This window comes from Narcine bancroftii, chromosome 7 (genome assembly GCF_036971445.1).
Source record: "Narcine bancroftii isolate sNarBan1 chromosome 7, sNarBan1.hap1, whole genome shotgun sequence".
Taxonomy (NCBI): Eukaryota; Metazoa; Chordata; class Chondrichthyes; order Torpediniformes; family Narcinidae; genus Narcine; species Narcine bancroftii.
In genome coordinates, this window is record NC_091475.1 from 68,688,980 (window position 1) to 68,711,349 (window position 22,370).

Genomic DNA, 22,370 nt, shown 5'->3' on the forward strand with positions numbered 1-22,370 from the left:
AACCCCATGGAGACATGGGAATAAGGTGCAAACTCCTTGCAGACAGCACGCCTTTGACCCCAGGTCACCAGCGTTGCAATCGCGTTGCGCTCTCGTTGAAAAGGCAACAATAGAAAATAAATACTCACTGCCATCCTGTGTAAAAAAGGTGAAGGCAGGAGTGCTTGTTGAGTGAAGGATGCTGGACAAAGTAGCCACTCTGTAGCTGCTTTCAGGTGCTCGGATGCAGATCATGCGCCGGCAGATGCGGCTGGATGAGTGCAGCTGGGACGTTCAGGTGGCCACGGAGAAGACTCCTGTGGACTGTGGCTGTAGTCCCACTGCTGCTTTCAATCCGAGCAAGAGATTATACCTACAGGAGGAGGTGCTCCTCCTGGCCAGGTTCTCCACTTTCGGGTGGCCACCCGACAGCTACATAGGGGTAGAATATGCAGCTTTACATCGGGGTATTTTGGCCACCTGAAAGTGCTTTGTGTCTGCCTTACAGAAGACAAAAACGTTAAAGAGTTTCATGTATGTTACATTCTAAATATACTTGGACCATTCTCCTGAGCGATGATAAGCTCTGAGAGACATCCGTTAAAAGTAAACGGGTTTAAATTAAAGGAGAGCAATAAATTCCTGAAAGAGATTATACAAATTCACAGTAATCCCAGTGCAAAATGGACTTCATTTGGAATAGAGACATCGAGCTCGTCTCGTCAGTTCACGATAAATCCTTGTTTCCCTTGATCGGATATAATGGCATGATGCCATAGATGCCAAGCGCCGGGGGGGGGAGACCCAACTCCGTCCGAAATTGTGTTGGGAATGGCCTATATTTCTGCCTATTTGTTAATCTCCTGGTCTAAAGGCCGCAGATCTGGTCTTCAGCAGTTTATTGTCCATGGTTTCTGGTTGATGCACCCGGATATATTCTCCTCCGGGCATGAAGTCGGTGACCACAGATCCTTGAAGGTTGCCCTGTCCACCGTCATCAGACCGTCTCAGCCTTCACAGATCGCTGCCTCTCGATGCAGGAACGTGCTTTCCCAAGTACGGGCGTGGAATGGAGCGGGAGACCGCCTTGATGTTAGTGAAGTAATGGCCAACGGGTCGTGCTGCTGACAATTTGGGACTACAACCTTCAGCTGTGTTCCTGAAATGAACTCCTTAAGTTCGTCACCGGCGATTCTAATACAGGTTTGGCTGTGTTGCTGTAACTGGCATCACTGAGAACATTGATTTTGTTAAATACAATCGCTTCTGACTATCTGTTCCAATGCCGAATAAGCCTGAAATGCAGCGGAAAGTTGCTCAACTCTACTCCATTTGGCGAAACCCTGTGCTTCGTACAAACACGACACTTATTTGAAGATGATTGTCCGTTTTTTAAACAAGTAATACTGAGCGCAAAGATCGCCCCATTTTCCACATTCTCCTTTAAAAAGGTTGCAAAGAATATTAAAACTATTCATGAGCGAACTCCTTGCACAACAGAACGGGTCAAAATTCTTCACAAGAAGTGTTTGTTCAATGGGCTGTGCCTAATGTAACCGTGGAGATGGTCCACTAATTGGCTCAGTGGAATGTTCCATTACCGTATAAATGTTTGAACCTATGAACACCTGCGTCATTCATAGGTTCGGACAACACATCACTGGTTCACGGCGAAAATGGGATATCCTGCAATTTACTACATTGCGAGTATTTACTATCCGATTCTTGCAGCGATTGGTATCCCTGGTAAGATACTGGAGTCGGCTACAATGTGCATTGTCCCTCCTCTTGCTCGACCCATTGCCCTGCAGAAGAGTCACGTTGAAACCCAGCGCAAGTGCAGCTCGAGATGATGAGGGTTTCTTCAATATGTGGGCTGAAAGCACCCGGTATTTTGTTTCTATTAATGTATTTCGCTCCTTTTGATTTCTGGGAATGCTGCCAATAGCTTGAATGAAGTTAATGCCAACGTTGCCAGTATTTTATCGTGCGCCAGTTTCTCTCGCATTGTCGGTAAATTATGTTGTAGGTTTGAGTGTGAGTGTGACTCTGAGTGTGAGACTGAATGTGAGTGACTGAGTCTGTGTGAGTGCGACTCTGTGTGAGACTGAGACGGTGTGAGTTGGAGTCTGAGTTTGAGTGTGATTCTGAATGTGAGTCTGAGTCTGCGTGTGTGAGTCTGTCTGACTCTGAGTGTAAGAGTGAGTGTGAGCCTGAAAGTGAGTGTGAATCACTCTGAGTGTGAATTTGAGACTGAGTGTGAATCTGCACGGATAAAAGGAGTTAGAACAACCCGCCCACGATTATACACCCCTCACTCTCGCTGCACTTGGTTCGATGAGCTTTCCTGTTTATGTGCGACACACTGGTCATTTCTTCCCGAAACAGAAAGTGACAACTCTTTCTTCTATATGTCGAAGCGCCTGATCGAACTCAACAACTTTTAAAAAAAATGTAAAATGTAGACATAGAGCAGGGTAACACGAATCCGCGCCGCTCAATTTACCTAGAGCCCCCGGGACGTTTTGAACGGTGAGTGGAAACCGGAGCCCCGGGGAAAATCCGCACAGACACGGGGAGAGCGTGCAAACTCCTTACAAACAGCGTGGGATTGGAGCCGCGGTTTCGATCGCTAATTCTCCGCCCAGGTGAACATTTTTCGCAGTTTCAGGTCCTTTTAGCCATTTTGATTTTAAATCTTTGGCTTCGCCCTCCCAATAAACGATGCCCATTTTATTCCTCCATCAATGCTCCCGTCAGCGTTTTTGTTGGTTGCAGACGATAAGCCCCTCATCAGCCAGTCAATCGGCTCCGTTCTCAAGTGCGGGAAGCTGCTGGCGCGCCTGTCACCCGTCCCGCCCTTGCCCTCCGAGTGGAAGGCAGCCATCCTTCTGAATGGACATCTAAGAAAAGCTGTCAGGCTTGGCACAATCCAACTCACCTTTCTTCCTCCTTGCAGTTAATTTGACGGCTATTGTGATTCTGTGTCGGCGAAAATGTGGTCTCTCCAAATGCGTCACTCACTACCTGGTGGGAATGGCAGCAAGCGATTTAATGGGTGTTCTCATTGCTGTGGTGGTGGATCAGATTAACAACATCTATGTTTATGCCACCTTTTTATTTCGAACTCCGATCTGCGCTGTGCTGCTCGTTCTGAGGATTGCCACCATGGACTCTTCCGTTTGGCTCACAGTGGCTTTCACCTTCGACCGATGTGCCGCAATTTGTAGTCGAAAGCTGCGGGAACGATTTTGCACGGAGAGAATAGCGACCGTGGTGATAGTGGTCGTGGGAATTGGCTGCTGTGCGAGGTGTATTCCCTATTATTTTGCCGTGGGACCGTATATCATCAGTGACCGGGGACCGGGGCGCTGCGTCTTTAAGGCTGAATATTTCACAGCAGCCTTTTGGAAAGGATACCAGTTGTTTAACAGCATCGTCACTCCGTTGTTGCCAATCGGGTTGATCGTATTGTTCAATACTTTAACCATCAGTCATATCTTAGCCGCAAATAGAATCCGCCGAGGATTCTGCCACATCGCTGACAATCAGAAGGACGGCGAGCAGGAGAATCGGAGAAAGTCCATGATTCTGTTGTTCGCTCTCTCGGCTAATTTCATTTTATTGTGGATACCCTTTGTCGGATATACCATGAATTGGCAGGTTCAAAATTATTATGTCACAGACAGGTATTTGAATACTCCGCCGTATATCCTGCAGCAAGTCGGGTTCATGTTACAGTTTCTCTGTACATGCACCAACACTTGCATCTATACATTGTCTCAGAAGAAATTCAGGGAGGAGCTAAAGAATGGAGTGAAACGTCCCCTTGGGCTATGTGCTCAGCTGTGCCAATAAAATGCACGTCTGGTTGCAGTTTCAGGTGTGCGCTCAAATCAAGGCTCTAAAATATACTCGGGGAGTTGAATTGGGTTTGCGCCACGTTGTTCCAGCGCCAGCGACCCGGGTTCCAATCAGACGCCATCTGTCAGGGTTTCCTCCAGGCGCTCCATTTAATCTCCACCATTCAAAACGTACGGGAGGGACTGTATGTTAATTGGGCATTTGGGCGGCATGGGTTCGTGGGCCAAAAGAGCCGATGACCATGTTTTATGTCTAAATTTTAATTTGAAAAAATAATGTTCGTAGGGAATAGGGTTGGCGGTGTAGGCACTAACCTTTGGGGCATAGTGAACCAGCTTGGAAAATGGGCTCAGCAATGGCAGAAGGAATTTAATTGAAGTGTTGCACTTAGCGAGGACAAATCAGAGCGGGATAGCAAGGAACTGCAGAGGGAGAATACAGAATCAGTTCCTGGAAACTGGCGTCGCTGATAGATGGGATGGTAAAGAAAGCTTTAAAAAAAACTTTATTTAAAAGATTTTTGAACAAATTACAATCAAACATCAGAAATAAATCAATTTTTATATATATTTATAAAAAACAAAAACCCCTCCCACCCTCCCATCCCTTCAGCCAAATATAAAAATAAAACAATATATACAATATTTCAAAGTATTTCCAAATTCATATACTCCAAATAAGAAGACCACATTTTAACAAAAACAGAATAATTATCATGCAAGTTACATGTAATTTTTTCCATAGTAATACAAGCTCTCAATTCATTATGCCAACGTACTATATTAATCTCCACATTATCTTTCCAAGTACTAGTTACACATTTTCGTGCTACAGACAACACGAAACATACAAATGCAATGTGAAATTGATCCAACCCCAATCCCTTCGAAGAGACCAACAAAAAAATCGATGGGTTTTAATTTTAAATAATTTTTCCAAAACCAACCTAATTCCTTCCCAAAATGGTTGTGCTTTAACACAAGACCAAACGGCATGTAAAAAAGTTCCAGTAAATAATCCACATATAAAACAAGAGTCCAAACTACTAAACCCATTTTTTTCAGTTTCTCTGGAGTCAAATATTACTGATGTAAAAAATTATAATTAACCATTCCATATCTTACATTCGTCAATTTGGTTACACTTTCATATTCTCTTGAGGGATAATATAAGTTAAATCACTTTCCCATTTAGTCCAAGATTTCTCCCATTCTGGTATATCCATACTTTCTTGTAACAATTGATAGATATCCGAAATATAACCTTTCTTTGGTATAGAGGAAATCAAAGATTCAAATTTCATCAACTTAGGTAAATTCATCTCTTTACCATAATTATCTTTTATCAGCGCTCTGAGTTGATAATACACAAATAAAGAATTTACAGATATATCAAATTTCTCCCTTAATTGATTAAAAGAAAGAAACTGACCAAAACGGTCCTGAACTATCTTTATAACCTGAGAATTAAAAGGAATAATCTGATTATTATATAATGGGGTTCAAATTGATAATTTACCCTTCGATCCTAAAACCATATTTCTTTTAACCCATATCTTTTACAAATGTTTTAATACATTTATGTATTACACGTATATTACATTCCTGCAATAAGTTTGTATTCCACTTAAATATAAGTGTACATCATAAGATGTACATCAACTTCTGTACATCAACTTCAGAAATACAAGCCATTTCCACCTTTGCCCAACTCAGAGGTTGGTAAATATCCATCAATCTACTGACAAATTTCAACTGAGCAGCTTCATAATAATTTTGAAAATGAGGTAACTGAAGTCTACCAAATGCATATTTCCATGTAAGTTTATGCAAAGCTACTCGTGTTAATTTTCCCTTCCATAAAAATTCCTGCACCACTCTGTTCAAATCCTGAAAAAAATCCCTTTGAAAGTAAGCATGGTATTGACTGAAATAGATACTGAATTTGAGGAAAAATATTCATTTTAATACAATTTATTCAACCAATTAATGTTAACAGAAGATCTTTCCATTTAATCAAATTCATTTTAATCCTCTTTAATAAAGTAACATAATTTAATTTATATAAAGACTGATAATCTGCATTTACTATTACTCCTAGATATTTAAATGTATCTGACCATTTTAATTTAATAATATTTTTATATTCTGAATAATCTCCTTCCCCCATCTGGCACTGTTTCACTCTTATCCCAGTTCACCTTATATCCAGATAACTCCCCAAATTTTAACAAACAATACTGTAAATATTTCAAAGACTGCCCAAGGTCTGTCAAATACACCATCACATCATCAACAAATAAATTAATCTTATATTCATCATCTGCAATTCTCATCCCTTTAATCTTATTATTCAGTCATATTGTCTGAGCTAATGGTTCAATTACCAATGCAAACAAGGCTGGTTATAATGAACAACCTTGCCGAGTCGATTGTATTAATTTAAATGGTAAAGAAGTTTGACCATTTGTCACCACCCTAGCAATTGGATTTTTATATAAAGCCTTAACCCAACCAATAAAATAAGGGCCAACATTAAACTGCTCTAACACCTTAAATAAAAAATTCCATTCAACTCTATCAAAAGCTTTTTCTGCATCCAGTGCAACCACCATTGGGTCATTGGGTTGCTGTCTTGATGCATTGACCAGTGTTATCAATCTAAGGATATTGTCAGATGCATTTCTATTCTTAATAAAACCTGTTTGACCTATATGCATCAACTGAGGTAAATATTTAGCAAGTCTATTCACTAACACTTTTGCTATAATTTTATAATCTACATTTAATAAATAAATAGGTCTATACAAAGATACTTTCAACAGATCCCTGTCTTTCTTTGGAATCACAGTAATTATAGCACTCAAACAAGATTCTGGTAACAACTGATCCTCAGTTATTTTCTGCAATACATCTCCAAATACAGAAGATGAATCTTCATAAAATACTTTATAAAATTCAGCTAAAAATCCATCATCCCCTGGCAACTTTCCATCCAACATCTTCCTTAATCTCAAAATCTGTAAATGGAGCTTTCAATTTGTTAACCTCCTCCTCCCCTAAAACAGGTAATTTTAATTTAGATAAATAAGATTCAATAGAACCAACATCCTGCTTTCCCTCAGAAGTTATAATTTTTGATAAAATGAATAAAACTGATCATTAATTTCCTGAGGTTTATAGGTAACTTGAATTCTTTTTAACAGCATTCATTGTTCGCAACGTCTGTTCCATTTTTAATTGCCATGCTAATACCTTATGAGCTCTCTCATCCAGTTCATAATAACGTTGCTTAGATCGGTGAATTAAACGCTCATACTGGTAAGTTTGTAATGTATTATAGCATAATTTCAACTTCATTAAAGCAGCTTTTTTATTATCTTCTGTAACATCTTTCTGAAATTCCTTTTCCAACTCAGTGATTTGTTTCTCCAATGTTAAGCTTTCCACCACATATTGTTTTTTTTAACTTTCGTAGTATAACTAATAATTTTCCCATGCAAATATGATTTCAAAGCATCCCACAGTACAAAATTACTACTTACTGAAGTAATATTCTCAGCCAAGTATAAAGTAATCTGTTCCTTCACAAAAGTAATAAACTCTGGTTTCCCCAGTAGCATTGTATTAAACCTCCATCTAAAGACAATTGCACCACTTCTGGACTTGCACAGGAGAAAAACAACAAAGAGTGATCTGATATAACCTGGCTTTTATATTCAGCCTGTAGTACTCTACCTTGCCAATGCGCTGATACCAAAAAAAAATCTATTCTAGAAAATGAATCACGTCTCGATGAATGAAAAGAAAAGTCTTTCTCTAGAGGATTTACTCTCCTCCAAATATCAATTAAATTCAAACCTTTCATCAAAGCTCCTATTTGTATTGCCGTCCTTGATTTCCTTATATTTTTTGGAGATCTATTCAATAAAGGATCCAAAACACAGTTAAAGTCTCCCCCAATCTAAATATTTTCATTGGCCTGATTTAACAGTAAAAAAGTCTCTGACATAAACCATTCATCATCTATATTGGGTGCATAAATATTTAATAAGGTCCATGATTCAGCAAAGATTTTACAATTCACCATCATAACCCTCCCAGCATTTCCTTCAAATGATTCCAATTCAAACGGTAATTTCTTATGAATTAAAATCGCTACACCTCTTGCCTTAGAATGAAAAGAAGAAACTCTTCTTGGTCACATGACCAACCCACTTTCTCATCAATTTCAAATGCTCTTTTTCAGTCAAGAGTGTTTCTTGCAAAAAAGCAATATCAACTTTCATTTTTTTAATGTAAGCCAATACTCATTTATGCTTAATTGGATTATTCTATCTCTGGACATTAAAAGTTGCAAAGATCAAATCAGACATTTTGTTAATTTAATAATATATTCACACTACTATAAAATATTGCTCCCCTTTCTAATTCCCTTAATATTCTAAATCCTCCCCTATATAAAAATTCGAAAAAGTAAAAAAAATAGAAAAAATACACTACCCCCCAACAAACTACTAGGAAGTAGTAGCTCCCTAAAATTCTGGGTGTGGTAAAACCCACTAGTGGCAGATGACTATAAGGTCTCAGTGTCATCCACCCGCCCCCCCCCCCCAGTCAGACTTTCAGAAAGTACTTAATCAAATATATTCAACCCAATGATTCCAGACCCAATGATTGTTCCGGGTCCTCAATATCAAGAAGACTTTGCGTCAATTCAACTTTCTTTCCATTCTTTCTGCATTTTTCATTCTTCCCATTCCCATTTCCATTTACCCTCCTTTTAGGTGACGACGATGGTGACTATCCACTTCCTCGCAAATCTGGTAATGAATTAGTGAAAATGAATGTATCATGGTCATTTTCAAGAAACTGAGATTGAAAATTCCCATAAAAAATTTCAATACAGCCGGGTAATGAAAAGCAAATTTATAACCCTTTCGCCACAATACTTCTTTAGCTGAAATAAATTCTCAGCGTCTTCTAATAGTTTCTTGACTCAAATCAGCATAGAAAAACATTCTGTTATTTTGAACCATAATTGGAGTTTGACTTTGCCGCGCCTTCTGCACCGCAACTCATAATATCATTTCTCTGTCCTGATATTTCAAACAATGAATCAAAACTGCTTGTGGTGGTTGACCTGGACACATTTTTTTTCTTCAATGATCTATGTGCCTGGTCTGGTTCCAAACCATCCGGAAAAAAATCAATTGCCCAGTACCTCAGGAATCGATTTCTTAAAAAAATTTACTGGATACGAACCTTCCGTATATTCTGGAAGACCTACAATTTTTACATTATTTCTTCGACCCTGATTCTCTAATGAGTCAATCTTCTTCAATAATTCCTTCATCTGAATCCCCCAGTCCACAAAAGAATCCACTTTTTCCATTTTTTCTCTATTACCATCCACTTGATTCTTACATTCAAACAAAGCTTTTTCAATTTTAAAAAAAAATATCCTGTCGAGTCTCTACTGTTTTTATATATCTACTTTTTCTTTCTTTGGCTTGGCTTCGAGGACGAAGATTTATGGAGGGGTAATGTCCACGTCAGCTGCAGGCTCATTTGTGGCTGACAAGTCCGATGCGGGACAGGCAGACACGATTGCAGCGGTTGCAAGGGAAAATTGGTTGTTTGGGGTTGGGTGTTGGGTTTTTCCTCCTTTGTCTTTTGTCAGTGAGGTGGGCTCTGCGGTCTTCTTCAAAGGAGGTTGCTGCCCGCTGAACTGTGAGGCCTCAAGATGCACGGTTTGAGGCGATATCAGCCCACTGGCGATGGTCAATGGGGCAGGCACCAAGAGCTTTCTTTAGGCAGTCCTTGTACCTCTTCTTTGGTGCACCTCTGTCTCGGTGGCCAGTGGAGAGCTCACCACATAACACGATCTTGGGATGGCGATGGTCCTCCATTCTGGAGACGTGACCTACCCAGCACAGTTGGATATTCAGCAGCGTGGATTCAATGCTGTCGGCCTCTGCCATCTTGAGTACTTCGATGTTGGAGATGAAGTCGCTCCAATGAATGTTGAGGATGGAGCAGAGACAACACTGGTGGAAGCGTTCTAGGAGCCGTAGGTGATGCCGGTACAGGACCCATGATTCAGAGCCGAACAGGAGTGTGGGTATGACAACGGCTCTGTATACGCTAATCTTTGTGAGGTTTTTCAGTTGGTTGTTTTTCCAGACTCTTTTGTGTAGTCTTCCAAAGGTGCTATTTGATTTGGTGAGTCTGTTGTCTATCTCATTGTCGATCCTTGCACCCGATGAAATGGTGCAGCCGAGATAGGTAAACTGGTTGACCGTTTTGAGTTTTGTGTGCCCGATGGAGATGTGGGGGGACTGGTAGTCATGGTGGGGAGCTGGCTGATGGAGGACCTCTGTTTTCTTAAGGCTGACTTCCAGGCCAAACATTTTGGCAGTTTCTGCAAAACAGGACATCAAGCACTGAAGAGCTGGCTCTGAAAGGGCAACTAAAGCGGCATCGTCTGCAAAGAGTAGTTCACGGACAAGTTGCTCTTGTGTCTTGGTGTGAGCTTGCAGGCGCCTCAGATTGAAGAGACTGCCATCCATGCGGTACCAGATGTAAACATCTACTAACATCACTTTTAACTACGTCATATCTTTCTTCATAGAAGTCATCTTTTGACACATACTGTTCATTTTAGTTTTCACTTCCATGAATCCTTGATTTATCTGAGTAGACAACTGCATTGACATGTTTTCCATTTGATGAGCAATCCCTCCAATATTGTAAACACAGAACCCAGTCCAGGTTCCATCACTTCCCCTTGAGGCCTACCCTCTCTGGTCCAAGTCCCCATATATTCTTTCTGTGTTGGTTCCAATAGCGCTCGGCTCGCTTCCTCTTCTGACACAATGATTCCTCTTCCAGTGCGGCTGTGGGTCTAGATACCCATCGACAGCATGCTGACCTCATCATCCCGCTGTCTTTTGGGCTCCCCCACAGCCCACACCTTCTCTAATAATTCCCGAACTCACGACACACCGCGCATGCCCGGAAGAGTCACCGATCGCGCAGGTGCATCCTCCAATGCTACACTGCATGCCCCTAGACCACCAGGTAGTACTGTGGGCTCACACATCTCCGCCTGCGCATATGGGCTAACAGGGGTGAAATCAGCACGAGCTGAGCTCGTCACAGAACCGGCACCATCTTGCAGATGCACGAACGGTGCTGGCATAATACTCAGCCGAGCAGGGGTTATTTTAGGCTTGGGAGCTCCAGTTGCTGACTCTGTGGCTTCAATTTGGTAGGAAGGCCTCAGTTCTTCAACACTTTTATAGGGTAATTTCTTTTGTAAGCGAGTTTTTGATTTATTGACATTTGTAGCCATTTCAATCCTCCACTATTCCAAAGTCTGTAAATACTATTTTTAACCACTTTTACAAGTTTTAAAATTGGGTATTTATAAGTCTAACTGGGGGAAGGTGGAACTGCACATCTTCCCTCTAAGCCATCTTGCCACACCCCCCTCCCCCCGGATGGTAAAGAAAACTTTTGGCACATTGGTCTTATCAATCCCAGTGTGGAGTGCAGGAATTGGATGTTATGGTGAAGTTGTATAACTTACTACTGAGGCCAAATTTGCAATAAGGCTGAAAATGTGCAGAGAGACTTTGAAAGAATGTTACCAGGATTTGATGAGTCAAGTAAAAGAAAATGCTGAGTAGGTGAGGATTGTATTTCCTGGCACATTGGAAAATGTGGGGAGATTTGATAGACATATTCAAAATAAGGAGGGGTATAGACATGATAAATACAAACAGGCTTTTCTCATTGAATGTGAGTGAGACAAGAGCAAGAGATAAGGGTGAAAAGGAAAAAGTACCCGAACATTTGGGGGAAATGTAAAAATGTGTGGTGCATACCTTGGTATGCTACTGATAGAATCCCTGCATGTGAATATAATGCAGATAGTTTAAATGTGGTTAATATTAAGCTGTTTGGTCTGGGGACCAGAGATCATGGTGAAGGCATCAATCTGCTCTGAGGCAGTATGGTAATCTGAAGAAACAATAATGGAGATGGGGTAGATAAATGGATGGATGAATAGAAATAAAGAGCAGAGTGAGAGAGAGAGAGAGAAGGGAGGACAGGTGGAGGGATGGGGATAGAAGGAGGGAAAACAAGTTTAATGAGCTGGAAGCAGAGAACCAGCTGCATCTCCCTTTGTCATTCCTTCTCTGTCGGTGTCCAACTTCTCATAGGCAACTCATTTACTGGTTCTACTACTATAAATTAGACCACATGCAATATATTACTTTATGCTCAAATTTGGAACACTAAAACTTTTGGAGATGGTTCATGAACAAAAAATGGAAAAACAACCTAAAACTACTTACACAATGGTCAGTAATCGCCCCCCTCCCCCATCCTCTCTCCCTCCAATCCCCCTGCCCCACCCTCAGAATAGTTAATATGAAAATAAAATATAGTGATATAAAGTGAAAGAAAAAATAAACTTTCAGGATTGCACAGGGGGATATCATCTGACATACATATTCAATCAAAATCTTTTTTTCAGAGGAGATTCTTGTGGGACGAGAGGCACATTATAACATTATAAATTTAAACCTAATATTTGAGTTTATGGCTGCCAAATTTGTAAAAACACAGCATATTTATTTCTCAAATTATTTTCCAAAGGAATACAACTTTGAATTTCTGCATTCCATCAAGCCATACTCAAATACGTATCTGATTTCCTTGCCACTGCTAGTGTAACTTTAACAAATTCTAATTGGTATGTGGACAATTTTAATTGTGGTCTTGTTCCTTCATTATTTCCTAATAAAAATAAATCTGGATTTTTCAGAAATACAGCACCTGTATCTTGCTCCCAAAAGGATCTTACCTTGGGACAAGACCACATCTGAAATATTGATCTGATTAATCTAATTTCAATCTATTAATTTTCTGTGGTATAAGATATAACTGATGTAGAAAATTTATACTGAACTAATCTATATCTTACATTAATAGTGTTAGTCATACAATCTACAAATATCAACCCATCTCCGCTCGGCTCATCAATTGTGATACTTAAATCCAGTTCCCACCTCTGTCGAGATTTATGAACTCCACATTTAGGAGTTCCTAATTGTAATAAAGAATATATTGGGGGCATGGCGTGATGGCGTAGGAAAATGTGGAAAAACCTCCCCCTGGCAGAACTAATTAATACCTGATTTACAACTTTTTGAATTATTCCTAAAAATATTTTAAGTATTGATGGAGATCCCGACCTTACAGTTATGAGGAAAATCAAAGCACATGGGGAAGAAATTGGTAATTAAACAGTCAGGAAATGTTAAGTGAATAGGCCGAGGCTGCAGGGGGATCTGACCTCCTCCAGCCTCATGATCCTGGGCTGTGGGGGGCGTCCATACATGCAGTCAGGTGGCCCCAATGGTTTTGCTAACAGAGGAGGAAGAAGAGGAAGATGTCGCTACACTGGCAGAAGAAGAGGACAGCAGTTGGAAGAAGATGCAAGTTTAACAGAGGGTAGGTCCGAAATTAAGAAGTCTGCTTTGTTTAAATCAGATTCAGCATCACTTAACCCTGTTTTAAATTATATAGTTAAACAGATTGGAATTTTGGCTTGCAAATGAATCAGGGATTGACCAAAATGAGGGGTGCGATGTCTGAAATAAGGGCAGAGATATCCACTATTAAAATGGATGTGAACAAATGTCTTTGAGCTATTGGTAAGGCTCAAGATAATTTCAAAAAACTTGAAGAATCTTTTTTTGACTGTAAGGATGAAATGGATCAATATGAAGAAAGAGTTGATCAGATAGAAGATTCATTTACTGGTTGGGAGGTACAGAAGACAAGTTTGTTGAAGACGAATCAAAGTCGAAGGAATAATGTTAAAATTGTGGGACTACCAGAAGATACTGAAGGTTCGAATCCACTTCAGTTTTTCCAAAAAAGGATTCCTGAGGTCTTGGGAGCGACCAAATTCCCAGATGGGTTGGAATTGGATAGAGTGCACTTGATGATTAGAAGAAAACCATACTCCGGTCAACCTCCTTGTTCCGTTTTGATCCGGTGCTTATGCTACCAAGATCAAGAGACGATTTTGAGACTTGCAGTTCAGAATGCTAGACGTAATAAGAGCACACTGATTGTTCAGAATAGCAGAGTATTTTGTTATGCTGATTTAAGTCAGGATATTATTAAATGTCGTAAAGAATTTTAATTCAGCTAAAAATATTTTGTGGCAGAAAGTTATCCTGCTGAGTTGAAAGTTTTCTATGTTAATTACCAGTCTCAGATTTTTGATAATGATCATAACATAACATAACAATTACAGCACGGAAATAGGCCATTAGGCCCTTCTAGTCCGCAACGAACCAAACACTCCTCTCTAGTCCCACCTACCTGCACAATGACCATAACCCTCCACCTTCTTCTCATCCATATACCTGTCCAGCTTTTTCATAAATAATAAAATTGACTCTGCTGCCACTATTTCTCCCGGAAGCTCATTCTACACTGCTTCCACTCTGAGTAAAGAAGTTCCCCCTCATGTTACCTCTAAATCTCTCCCCCTTAATTCTTAACTCATGTCCTCTTGTTTCAATCTTTCCTCCTCTTAACGGAAATAGTCTATCCACATCCATTCTGTCTATCCCTTTCATAATCTTAAATACTTCTATCAAATCCCCTCTCAACCTTCTACGCTCCAAAGAATAAAGACCTAATCTGCCAAATCTCTCCCTATACTCTAGATGCTTAAACCCAGGTAACATTCTGGTAAATCTTCTCTGCACTCTCTCCACTCTGTTTATATCCTTCCTATAATTAGGTGACCAGAACTGCACACAGAACTCTAAATTAGGCCGCACCAATGCCTTATACAATCTCAACATCACTTCCCAACTCCTATATTCCATGCAATGATTGATAAAGGCCAGCATACTAAAAGCCTTCTTCACCAGCCTATTCACATGAGTTTCTACCTTCAGGGAACGATGTACCGTTACTCCTAAATCCTTCTGCTCTTCTGTATTCATCAATGCTTTCCCATTTACCACGTATGTCCTGTTCTGATTCTTCTTACCAAAATGAAGCACCTCACACTTATCAGCATTAAATTCCATCTGCCATTTTTCAGCCCACTTTTCTAAGCAGCCCAAATCCCTCTGCAATCCTTGAAAACCTTCTTCATTATCCACTATTCCACCTATCTTAGTATCGTCTGCATATTTACTAATCCAATTCACCACCCCATCATCTAGATCATTAATGTATATAACGAACAACAATGGGCCCAATACAGATCCCTGATACACACCACTGGTCACCGGCCTCCAACCTGACAGACAATTTTCCACTACCACTCTCTGGCCTCTCCCTTTCAGCCAATGTTCAATCCATTTGACTATCTCAAACTTTATACCTAAAGACTGCACCTTCCTAACTAACCTTCCATGTGGTGCCTTATCGAAGGCCTTACTGAAGTCCATATAGACAACATCCACTGCGCTACCCTCATCCACATTCCTAGCCACCTCTTCAAAAAATTCAATCAGATTGGTCGAACAGGACCTTCTGCTCACAAATCTGTATTGAGTGCTCCTGATCAGACCCTGTCTATCCAGATATTTATAAGTACTATCTCTAAGAACTTTCTCCTTTAATTTACCTACCACAGACGTCAAACTTATAGGCCCATAATTGCCAGGCTTCCTCCTTGAACCCTTTTTAAATAACGGAACCACATGCGCAATGCGCCAATCCTCCGGCACTATCCCCATATCTAATGACATTTGGAAAATTACCGTCAGAGCCTCTGCTATTTCCTCCTTTACTTCTCTCAATGTTCTGGGGAAGATCCCGTCTGGTCCCAGAGACTTATCCACCTTTATATTCCTCAAAAGCCCTAACACGACATCTTTCATAATCACTATATTCTCCATATTTACCCAATTTGCTTTTTTTAATCTCACATATCCCAATATCCTTCTCCTTGGTGAATACCAAAGAAAAGAAACTGTTCAATATCTCCCCCATTTCTCTAGGCTCCACACACAGTTTTCCGCTCCGATTCTCTAAGGGACCAATTTTATCTCTCGCTTTCCTTTTACCATTAACATATTTGTAGAACCCTTTTGGATTAATTTTCACCCTGCTTGCTATAGTCTCCTCGTACCTTCTTTTAGCTTTCCTAATTCCTCTCTTAAGATTCCTCTTACATTCAATGTATTTTTCAAACATCTCCTTAATTCCATTCTTCTTATACCTAATGTACGCCTCCCTTTTTCTTCGAACCAAGTTTCCAATATTCCTTGAAAACCACGGCTCTTTCAAACCTTTTGCCCCTCCTTTTAACCTAACAGGAACATAAAGCTTTTGCACTCTCAAAATCTAATCTTTAAAAGGCTTCCATCTCTCTACTACATCCTGCCTATAAAACAAATTGTCCCAATGCACACCCTGTAAGTCCTTTCGCATCTCCTCAAATCTAGCTTTTCCCCAATCAAAAACCTCAACCCTTTGCCCTGACTTATCTCTTTCCATAATGACATTGAAGCTGATGGCATTATGATCACTGGACCCGAAATACTCGCCAACACTAACCTCCGTCACTTGACCCATCCCATTTGCCAACAGTAGATCTAACACTGCTCCTTCTCTGGTCGGCACCTCTACATATTGTTGTAAAAAACTATCTTGCACACATTTCACAAACTCTAACACATTCACAGAATGTGTTTCCCAATCTATATGTGGAAAATTAAAATCTCCCATAATTAGAACCCTGTGCTTATCACAAATAACCACTATCTCCCTACAGATTTGCTCCTCGAGGTCTTGGTCCCCTCCGGGTGGTCTATAATACACCCCTACAAGTGTAACCTCTCCTTTCCCACTCCTCAGTTCCACCCAAATAGCCTCCGTGGACGAGCCCTCTAATCTATCCTGCCTAAGCACTGCTGTAATATTCTCCCTGACAAGCAATGCAACACCACCTTCTCTTGCCCCTCCGACTCTATCACACCTAAAGCAACGAAACCCAGGGATATTCAGCTGCCAATCACATCCCTCCTGCAATCATGTCTCACTAATCGCTACCACATCATACTTCCAAGTATCAATCCACACCTTCAGCTAATCCACCTTTTTTACAATACTCCTGGCATTAAAATATATGAATTTCTGAGATTTCCCAATTCTTAATCCCTGTTTTCCCTCATCTTTAATAACAACATTATTTCCTTTTCCTGCCAATTGCCCTTCATCTTTTTCCAGAGCATTTCCTTTCTCTATCACCTGCCCATCCATATTCAAATATTTACTACAAACTTTCTTTGTTTTGCATTCTAACCTTCTCCTTACTGCTCTGTACTATTTTGCTCCCTCCCCCCAACCATTCTAGTTTAAAGGATCCTGAGTAGCCCTAACCAGGATTCTGGTTCCCCTGGGATTTAAATGTAACCCGTCCTTACATCTTCCCCAAAAAATGTCCCAGTGATCCAGAAACTTGAAACCCTGCCCCATACTCCACCCCTTCAGCCACGTGTTAATCCTCCACCTCATTCTATTTCTATTCCCACTGTCACATGGCACAGGGAGTAATCCAGAGATTACCCCCTTTGCGGTCCTTCTTTTTAACTCCCTACCTAACTGCCTGTACTCACTTTTTAGGACCTCTTCTCTATTCCTCCTTATGTCATTGGTACCTACATGTACCACGACCTCTGGCTCCTGTCCCTCCCACCTTAGGATATCCTGGCACCAGGGAGGCAAACCACCATCCGGTTCTCCTTGCTGCGTCCACAGAATCCCCTATCTGTCCTCTTAACTATGGAGTCCCCTACCACTATTGCCCTCCTCTTCCTTTCCCTACCTTTCTGAGCTACAGGGGCTGACCCCATGCCAGAGGCACAGCCACTGCTGCTCTCCCCAACTTTGATGTCCTCCTCAACTGTACTCAAAGAGGCGTACTTATTGCTGAGGGTTACAGTCATAGGGCTCCTCTCTGACACCATGTGGCCCTTGTCTTTGTTAATTCTTTACCTGTTAATAAGCAGGATTGGTCTTTTCAACAACCTGTGTTTATTTCTGAGGAGGGATCAAGGAAAGAGAGATGGGGACACAACAGCTGATCGATATTGATGAAGATGATCAAGTTAACTGCATATTGGAAGCAGCTTATCATACTTGATGTAATTGTTTTTTTTCATTGTTTGTTCTGCTTGGGGTGGCTTGACTGCCAACTCTTCCGAAGTCATCAGCCACTTGTGGCATTGGTCACTCCTGTGTAATCGAGGGGGGTACAACACTTATATTGTTGTAGTTTTTTTGAGGGGAGCGTTTTTTTGTTTTATTTTTGGGTTTTTTTCAAGCTTTATCTTTAAGGAGTTTTTCAGTTTTGGGTGTTGTGTGAGGTGCCACTCCGGGGGAGACATAAATGGTTAGGACTAATTTGAATTTTGCAAGTTTTAATGTTCATGGGCTTAATAACCCAATTAAAAGAAAATGGATATTAGCTTATATTAAAAAGATGAAAATTGATATTGTATTTTTACAAGAAACACATTTGACTGAAAAGGAACATCAGAAGTTGAAGAGAGATTAGATAGGGCACGTTATTGCGTCACCTTTTAATTCTAAACCAAGAGGTGTTGCTATTTTAATACATAAAAAGTTATCTTTTACATTGGACTCAGTTTTTGTAGCAGTGGGTAGAGTATTGGTGGTAAATTGAAAGAATTTTTCTGAGACTTGGACATTGATGAATGTTTATGCACCTAATATAGATGATGATGTGTTTATGGCAGAAGCTTTTTTGAACTTAAATCAGACTTATGATAATGTCTTGGTGGGTGGTGACTTTAATTGTTGCTTGGACCCTTTATTGGATGAATATCCCAAAACTCTGGGAAAAACAAAGATGGCTAAACAGTTGTCAACGGTCATGAAAGATCTGAATTTGGTAAAGATTTGGAGGAGGTTAAACCCGACAGAGAAATACTTTTCTTTTTATTCAGCCAGACATGAATCTTATTCTAGAATTGATTTATTTTTAGCATCAGCACAATTATAAGGTAGATTCACTCAAGCAGAATATAACAGTAGGATTTTGTCTGATAATTCTTTGCTATTAATTTCTTGTACTGGTTCTGAAAGAGTTGAAACTATATATGCTGGAGATTTAATATGTTATTGTTGAAACGACCTGAATTTATTAAATACATTTGGGAATATATTAAAAAACCATTTTGCAGATAAATGAAGGGTCGGTGCAATGTAAATTTATTTTATGGGATACTTTGAAAGCATATTTGAGGGGACAAATTAGTAGTTATTCAGCTAAAATTAAGAAACAGTATTTGGTAGAGAGTCAAGACTTGGAGTAGGAAATTGACAAATTGGAAAAGGAAGTACAATGAGATATAACAGAATATGAAAAGGCTCAGTTGACTAAGTTAAAGTTATGGTATAATACTTTATAAACATATAAATTTGAGAAGTTGATGCAAAGAACTAAACAACACTATTATGAGTTGGGTGAATGTGCCCAAAAAGTGTTAGGCAATTGAAGTTGGATCAGGTTTCTTGGACTATAAATGCTGTTAGAAGAAGTTTGAGCATTATTTATAAACCTCAGGAGATCAATAATGAATTTTATTTATTTATGAAGAATTGTACACTTCTGAGGTTATACAAGATAATGATCGAATTGATGCGTTTTTGTCTAATCTGGATTTGCCATCATTAAAGGATAAAGAGGCGAAGGAGTTAGGTACTTTTCTAACTGATATAGAAATTAAAGAAGCATTGCAAGCCATGCCCAGAGGGAAATCCCCAGGTGAAGATGGTTTTACTTCTGAATTTTATTAAGAATTTTATGATTTATTGTTTCCTGTATTAATGGAAGTTTTGAAGCAGGCTACTGAAACTGGTTCTTTTCTGGAATCTTTTTCTAAAGTATTGATTATGGTAATTCCAAAAAAAGATCCATTAAAAGTATGGTCATATAGATTGATTTCTTTACAAAATGTGGATTACAAGATAATGGCTAAAGTTTTAGCTAATAGATTAGCTAAATATTTGCCAGAGCTGATTCATGTAGATCAGGCTGGATTTATTAAGAATCGATATTCAGCAGATAGCATTTTTAAGTTGATTTCTCTGATTAATGTTTCTCAGGAGCAACCCAACCAACCTATGATAGTGGCTTTAGATGCTGTGAGGGCCTTTGACAGAGTGGAATGGGTGTTTTTTATTTAAAGTATTCGAGAAATTTAAATTGGGACCTCTCTTTACTGGTTGGGTGAAGGCTTTATATAAGAATCCATCAACCAAGGAGATGACAAATGGACAAATATCATGTTTGTTTACATTATCTAGATTGACTTGGCAGGGATGTCCTCTGTCACCAGCCTTATTTGCATTGGTAATAGAACCATTGGCTCAAATGATCAAACATGATGGCATTATTAAGTGTATTAAAGTGAATACAGATGAATATAAAATTAATTTATTTGCAGATGATGTTTTAATAAATCTAACACATCCTGTAAAATCCTTGAGACATCTTCAAATGTGGTTAGAGCAGTATGGTAGGATGTCAGGCTGTAAGGTTAACTGGGAAAAAATGCCTTTAGTAAATGAAGATTATTCAGTCTGTAAGCAGAAGACACAATTTTGGTGGTCTGCCAAGATTAAATATTTGGGAATAGTTGTTGATGCTGATTATCAACATTTATATTAATACAAATTAATTACCTTTATTAAGTAAAGTTGAATATTACTCAAATAAATGGAAAGATCTACCAATAACTTTGGTATGACATGTAAATTGTATTAAAATGAATATTTTTCCTTGTGTACAATATTTGTTTCAATTGATTCCTTGTAAATTTGTGAAAACGTTTTTAAAAGATTTAAATGCCTTAATATGACTGTTTTTGTGGAAAGGTAAATTGACAAGAGTGTCATTACAAAAACTGACTTGGAAATATTCCTTAGGAGAACTACAATGACCACATTTCCAAAATTATTATCAAGCAGTGCAGTTAAAATTTATCAATAGGATGTTTGATACTGATCAATCTTTGACATGGGCTAAAGTTGAGATGGCTCAGATTTCTGAGCAAAGTATAGATCAGTTTATTTATAAATGGAATCCTTGTCTTTGGCAAAATTATAATTTACATATGTTAAAACATTTAAATGTTAAAACATTTAATGGTATAAAAGGAATCAAATTGTTGGAACTAAAGGTAAAATCTCAGCTAGGATTACCAGAATAAATTGTTTCCTTTTTCATGAACAATCAATATTTGAAATCATGGGAACAGAAAGGTATTAAGTTGGTAGAAGATTGTTATGAAGCTGGGTATTTTCTTTCATTTTATAGACTTAAAGAAACATTTGGAATTATGTTGAATACATTGTTGCATATTATCAAGTTCCACCCTTGTTGTTAGATAATTTTGGACATTAATTAAGGCTACCTAAATGAACTAAATTTGAAATTTTACTTACTGACGGGGTAAAAAAAAAGAATTTATTTCAGAAATGTATGCTTTGTTGCAACATAAAACCAGATGTATATAAAGCAAGAATTAAATGGGAGAAAGATTTGTCCATTCCAATATCTCAGGATGAATGGATGACCAAATTAATAAATGTAATATATAGACTAGTTCATTATAATTTTCTTCACCAGCTTTACCTAACCCCTGAGAGGTTAAGGAAATATGGATTTAGTATTTTGGATTTGTGTTTTCAATGTGCAAAGATATTCATTCTTTTTTTACATTCAGTATGATTGTGAAAAGGTGAAACTTTTTTGGTGCAAGATTATGGAATTTTTGGAAGGTGTATTTAAATTGAAACTTTCACTCAATCCATTTTTATTTTTGTTGGGATATAGTACGACATTGAGTTCAGGGCTAAAATTAGAGAAGTTTCAAATTGCATTTATTCAATTAGTATTAGCTGTGGTGAGAAAATGTACAGCCATTACTTGGAAGAATGAAATTGAATTGAGTATTCAAAGATGTCATATTGAGACAAGATCCTGTATTCCACTGGAAAAGATAACATAACTTATGTAATAATAATAATTTTTTTTAAGGTGTGAAGTCCATATATGAAGTATATGAGTTTAGAAATATAGTACATTTCTTTTTCACTTTCCCGATGGGGATAGCATCCTCCATGGCAATAAGTGGACAGTTATATATATATGTGTTAACTCCTTTCTTCATTTTCTATTTTTTTGGGGGGTAGTTATTGGGGGTGTGAGTGGGGGAGGGGGGAATTAGGGGAGAAAATTTTAATAAATAAAATATCCAAATAAAAGAATATATTGTAGAAGTAAATTTCTTAATAATTCCTCTCCTAATAAGAATTTCTACGTCACTCCAGCCAATTTAATGCATCAACATTAAAATTTATGTTTCATTGTCTTACTTATCTTGATAAATTATATTCAATCCCTTTCATGTTACTTCTGTCTGACTGGACCAGAATCAGCTC

The 22,370-nt window shown here is 38.9% G+C and overlaps 1 protein-coding gene across 1 annotated transcript; it reads left to right on the top strand.

Moving 5' to 3' along the window:
• Positions 1–555: 555 nt before the first annotated feature.
• LOC138740010 (probable G-protein coupled receptor 139) lies at positions 556–3,837 on the top strand. Its single transcript, XM_069892462.1, has 2 exons — positions 556–655; positions 2,939–3,837. The coding sequence occupies exons 1-2, from the start codon at positions 556–558 to the stop codon at positions 3,835–3,837; spliced, it is 999 nt and encodes a 332-aa protein (XP_069748563.1).
• Positions 3,838–22,370: the final 18,533 nt, after the last annotated feature.

Bases quoted from the DNA above. Each gene is read 5' to 3' on its own strand.
- LOC138740010 (XM_069892462.1), top strand. From the start codon at position 556: ATGATAAGCTCTGAGAGACATCCGTTAAAAGTAAACGGGTTTAAATTA. The intron at 656-2,938 runs GTGCAAAATGGA...TCCTCCTTGCAG, and splicing joins ACAAATTCACAGTAATCCCA to TTAATTTGACGGCTATTGTG.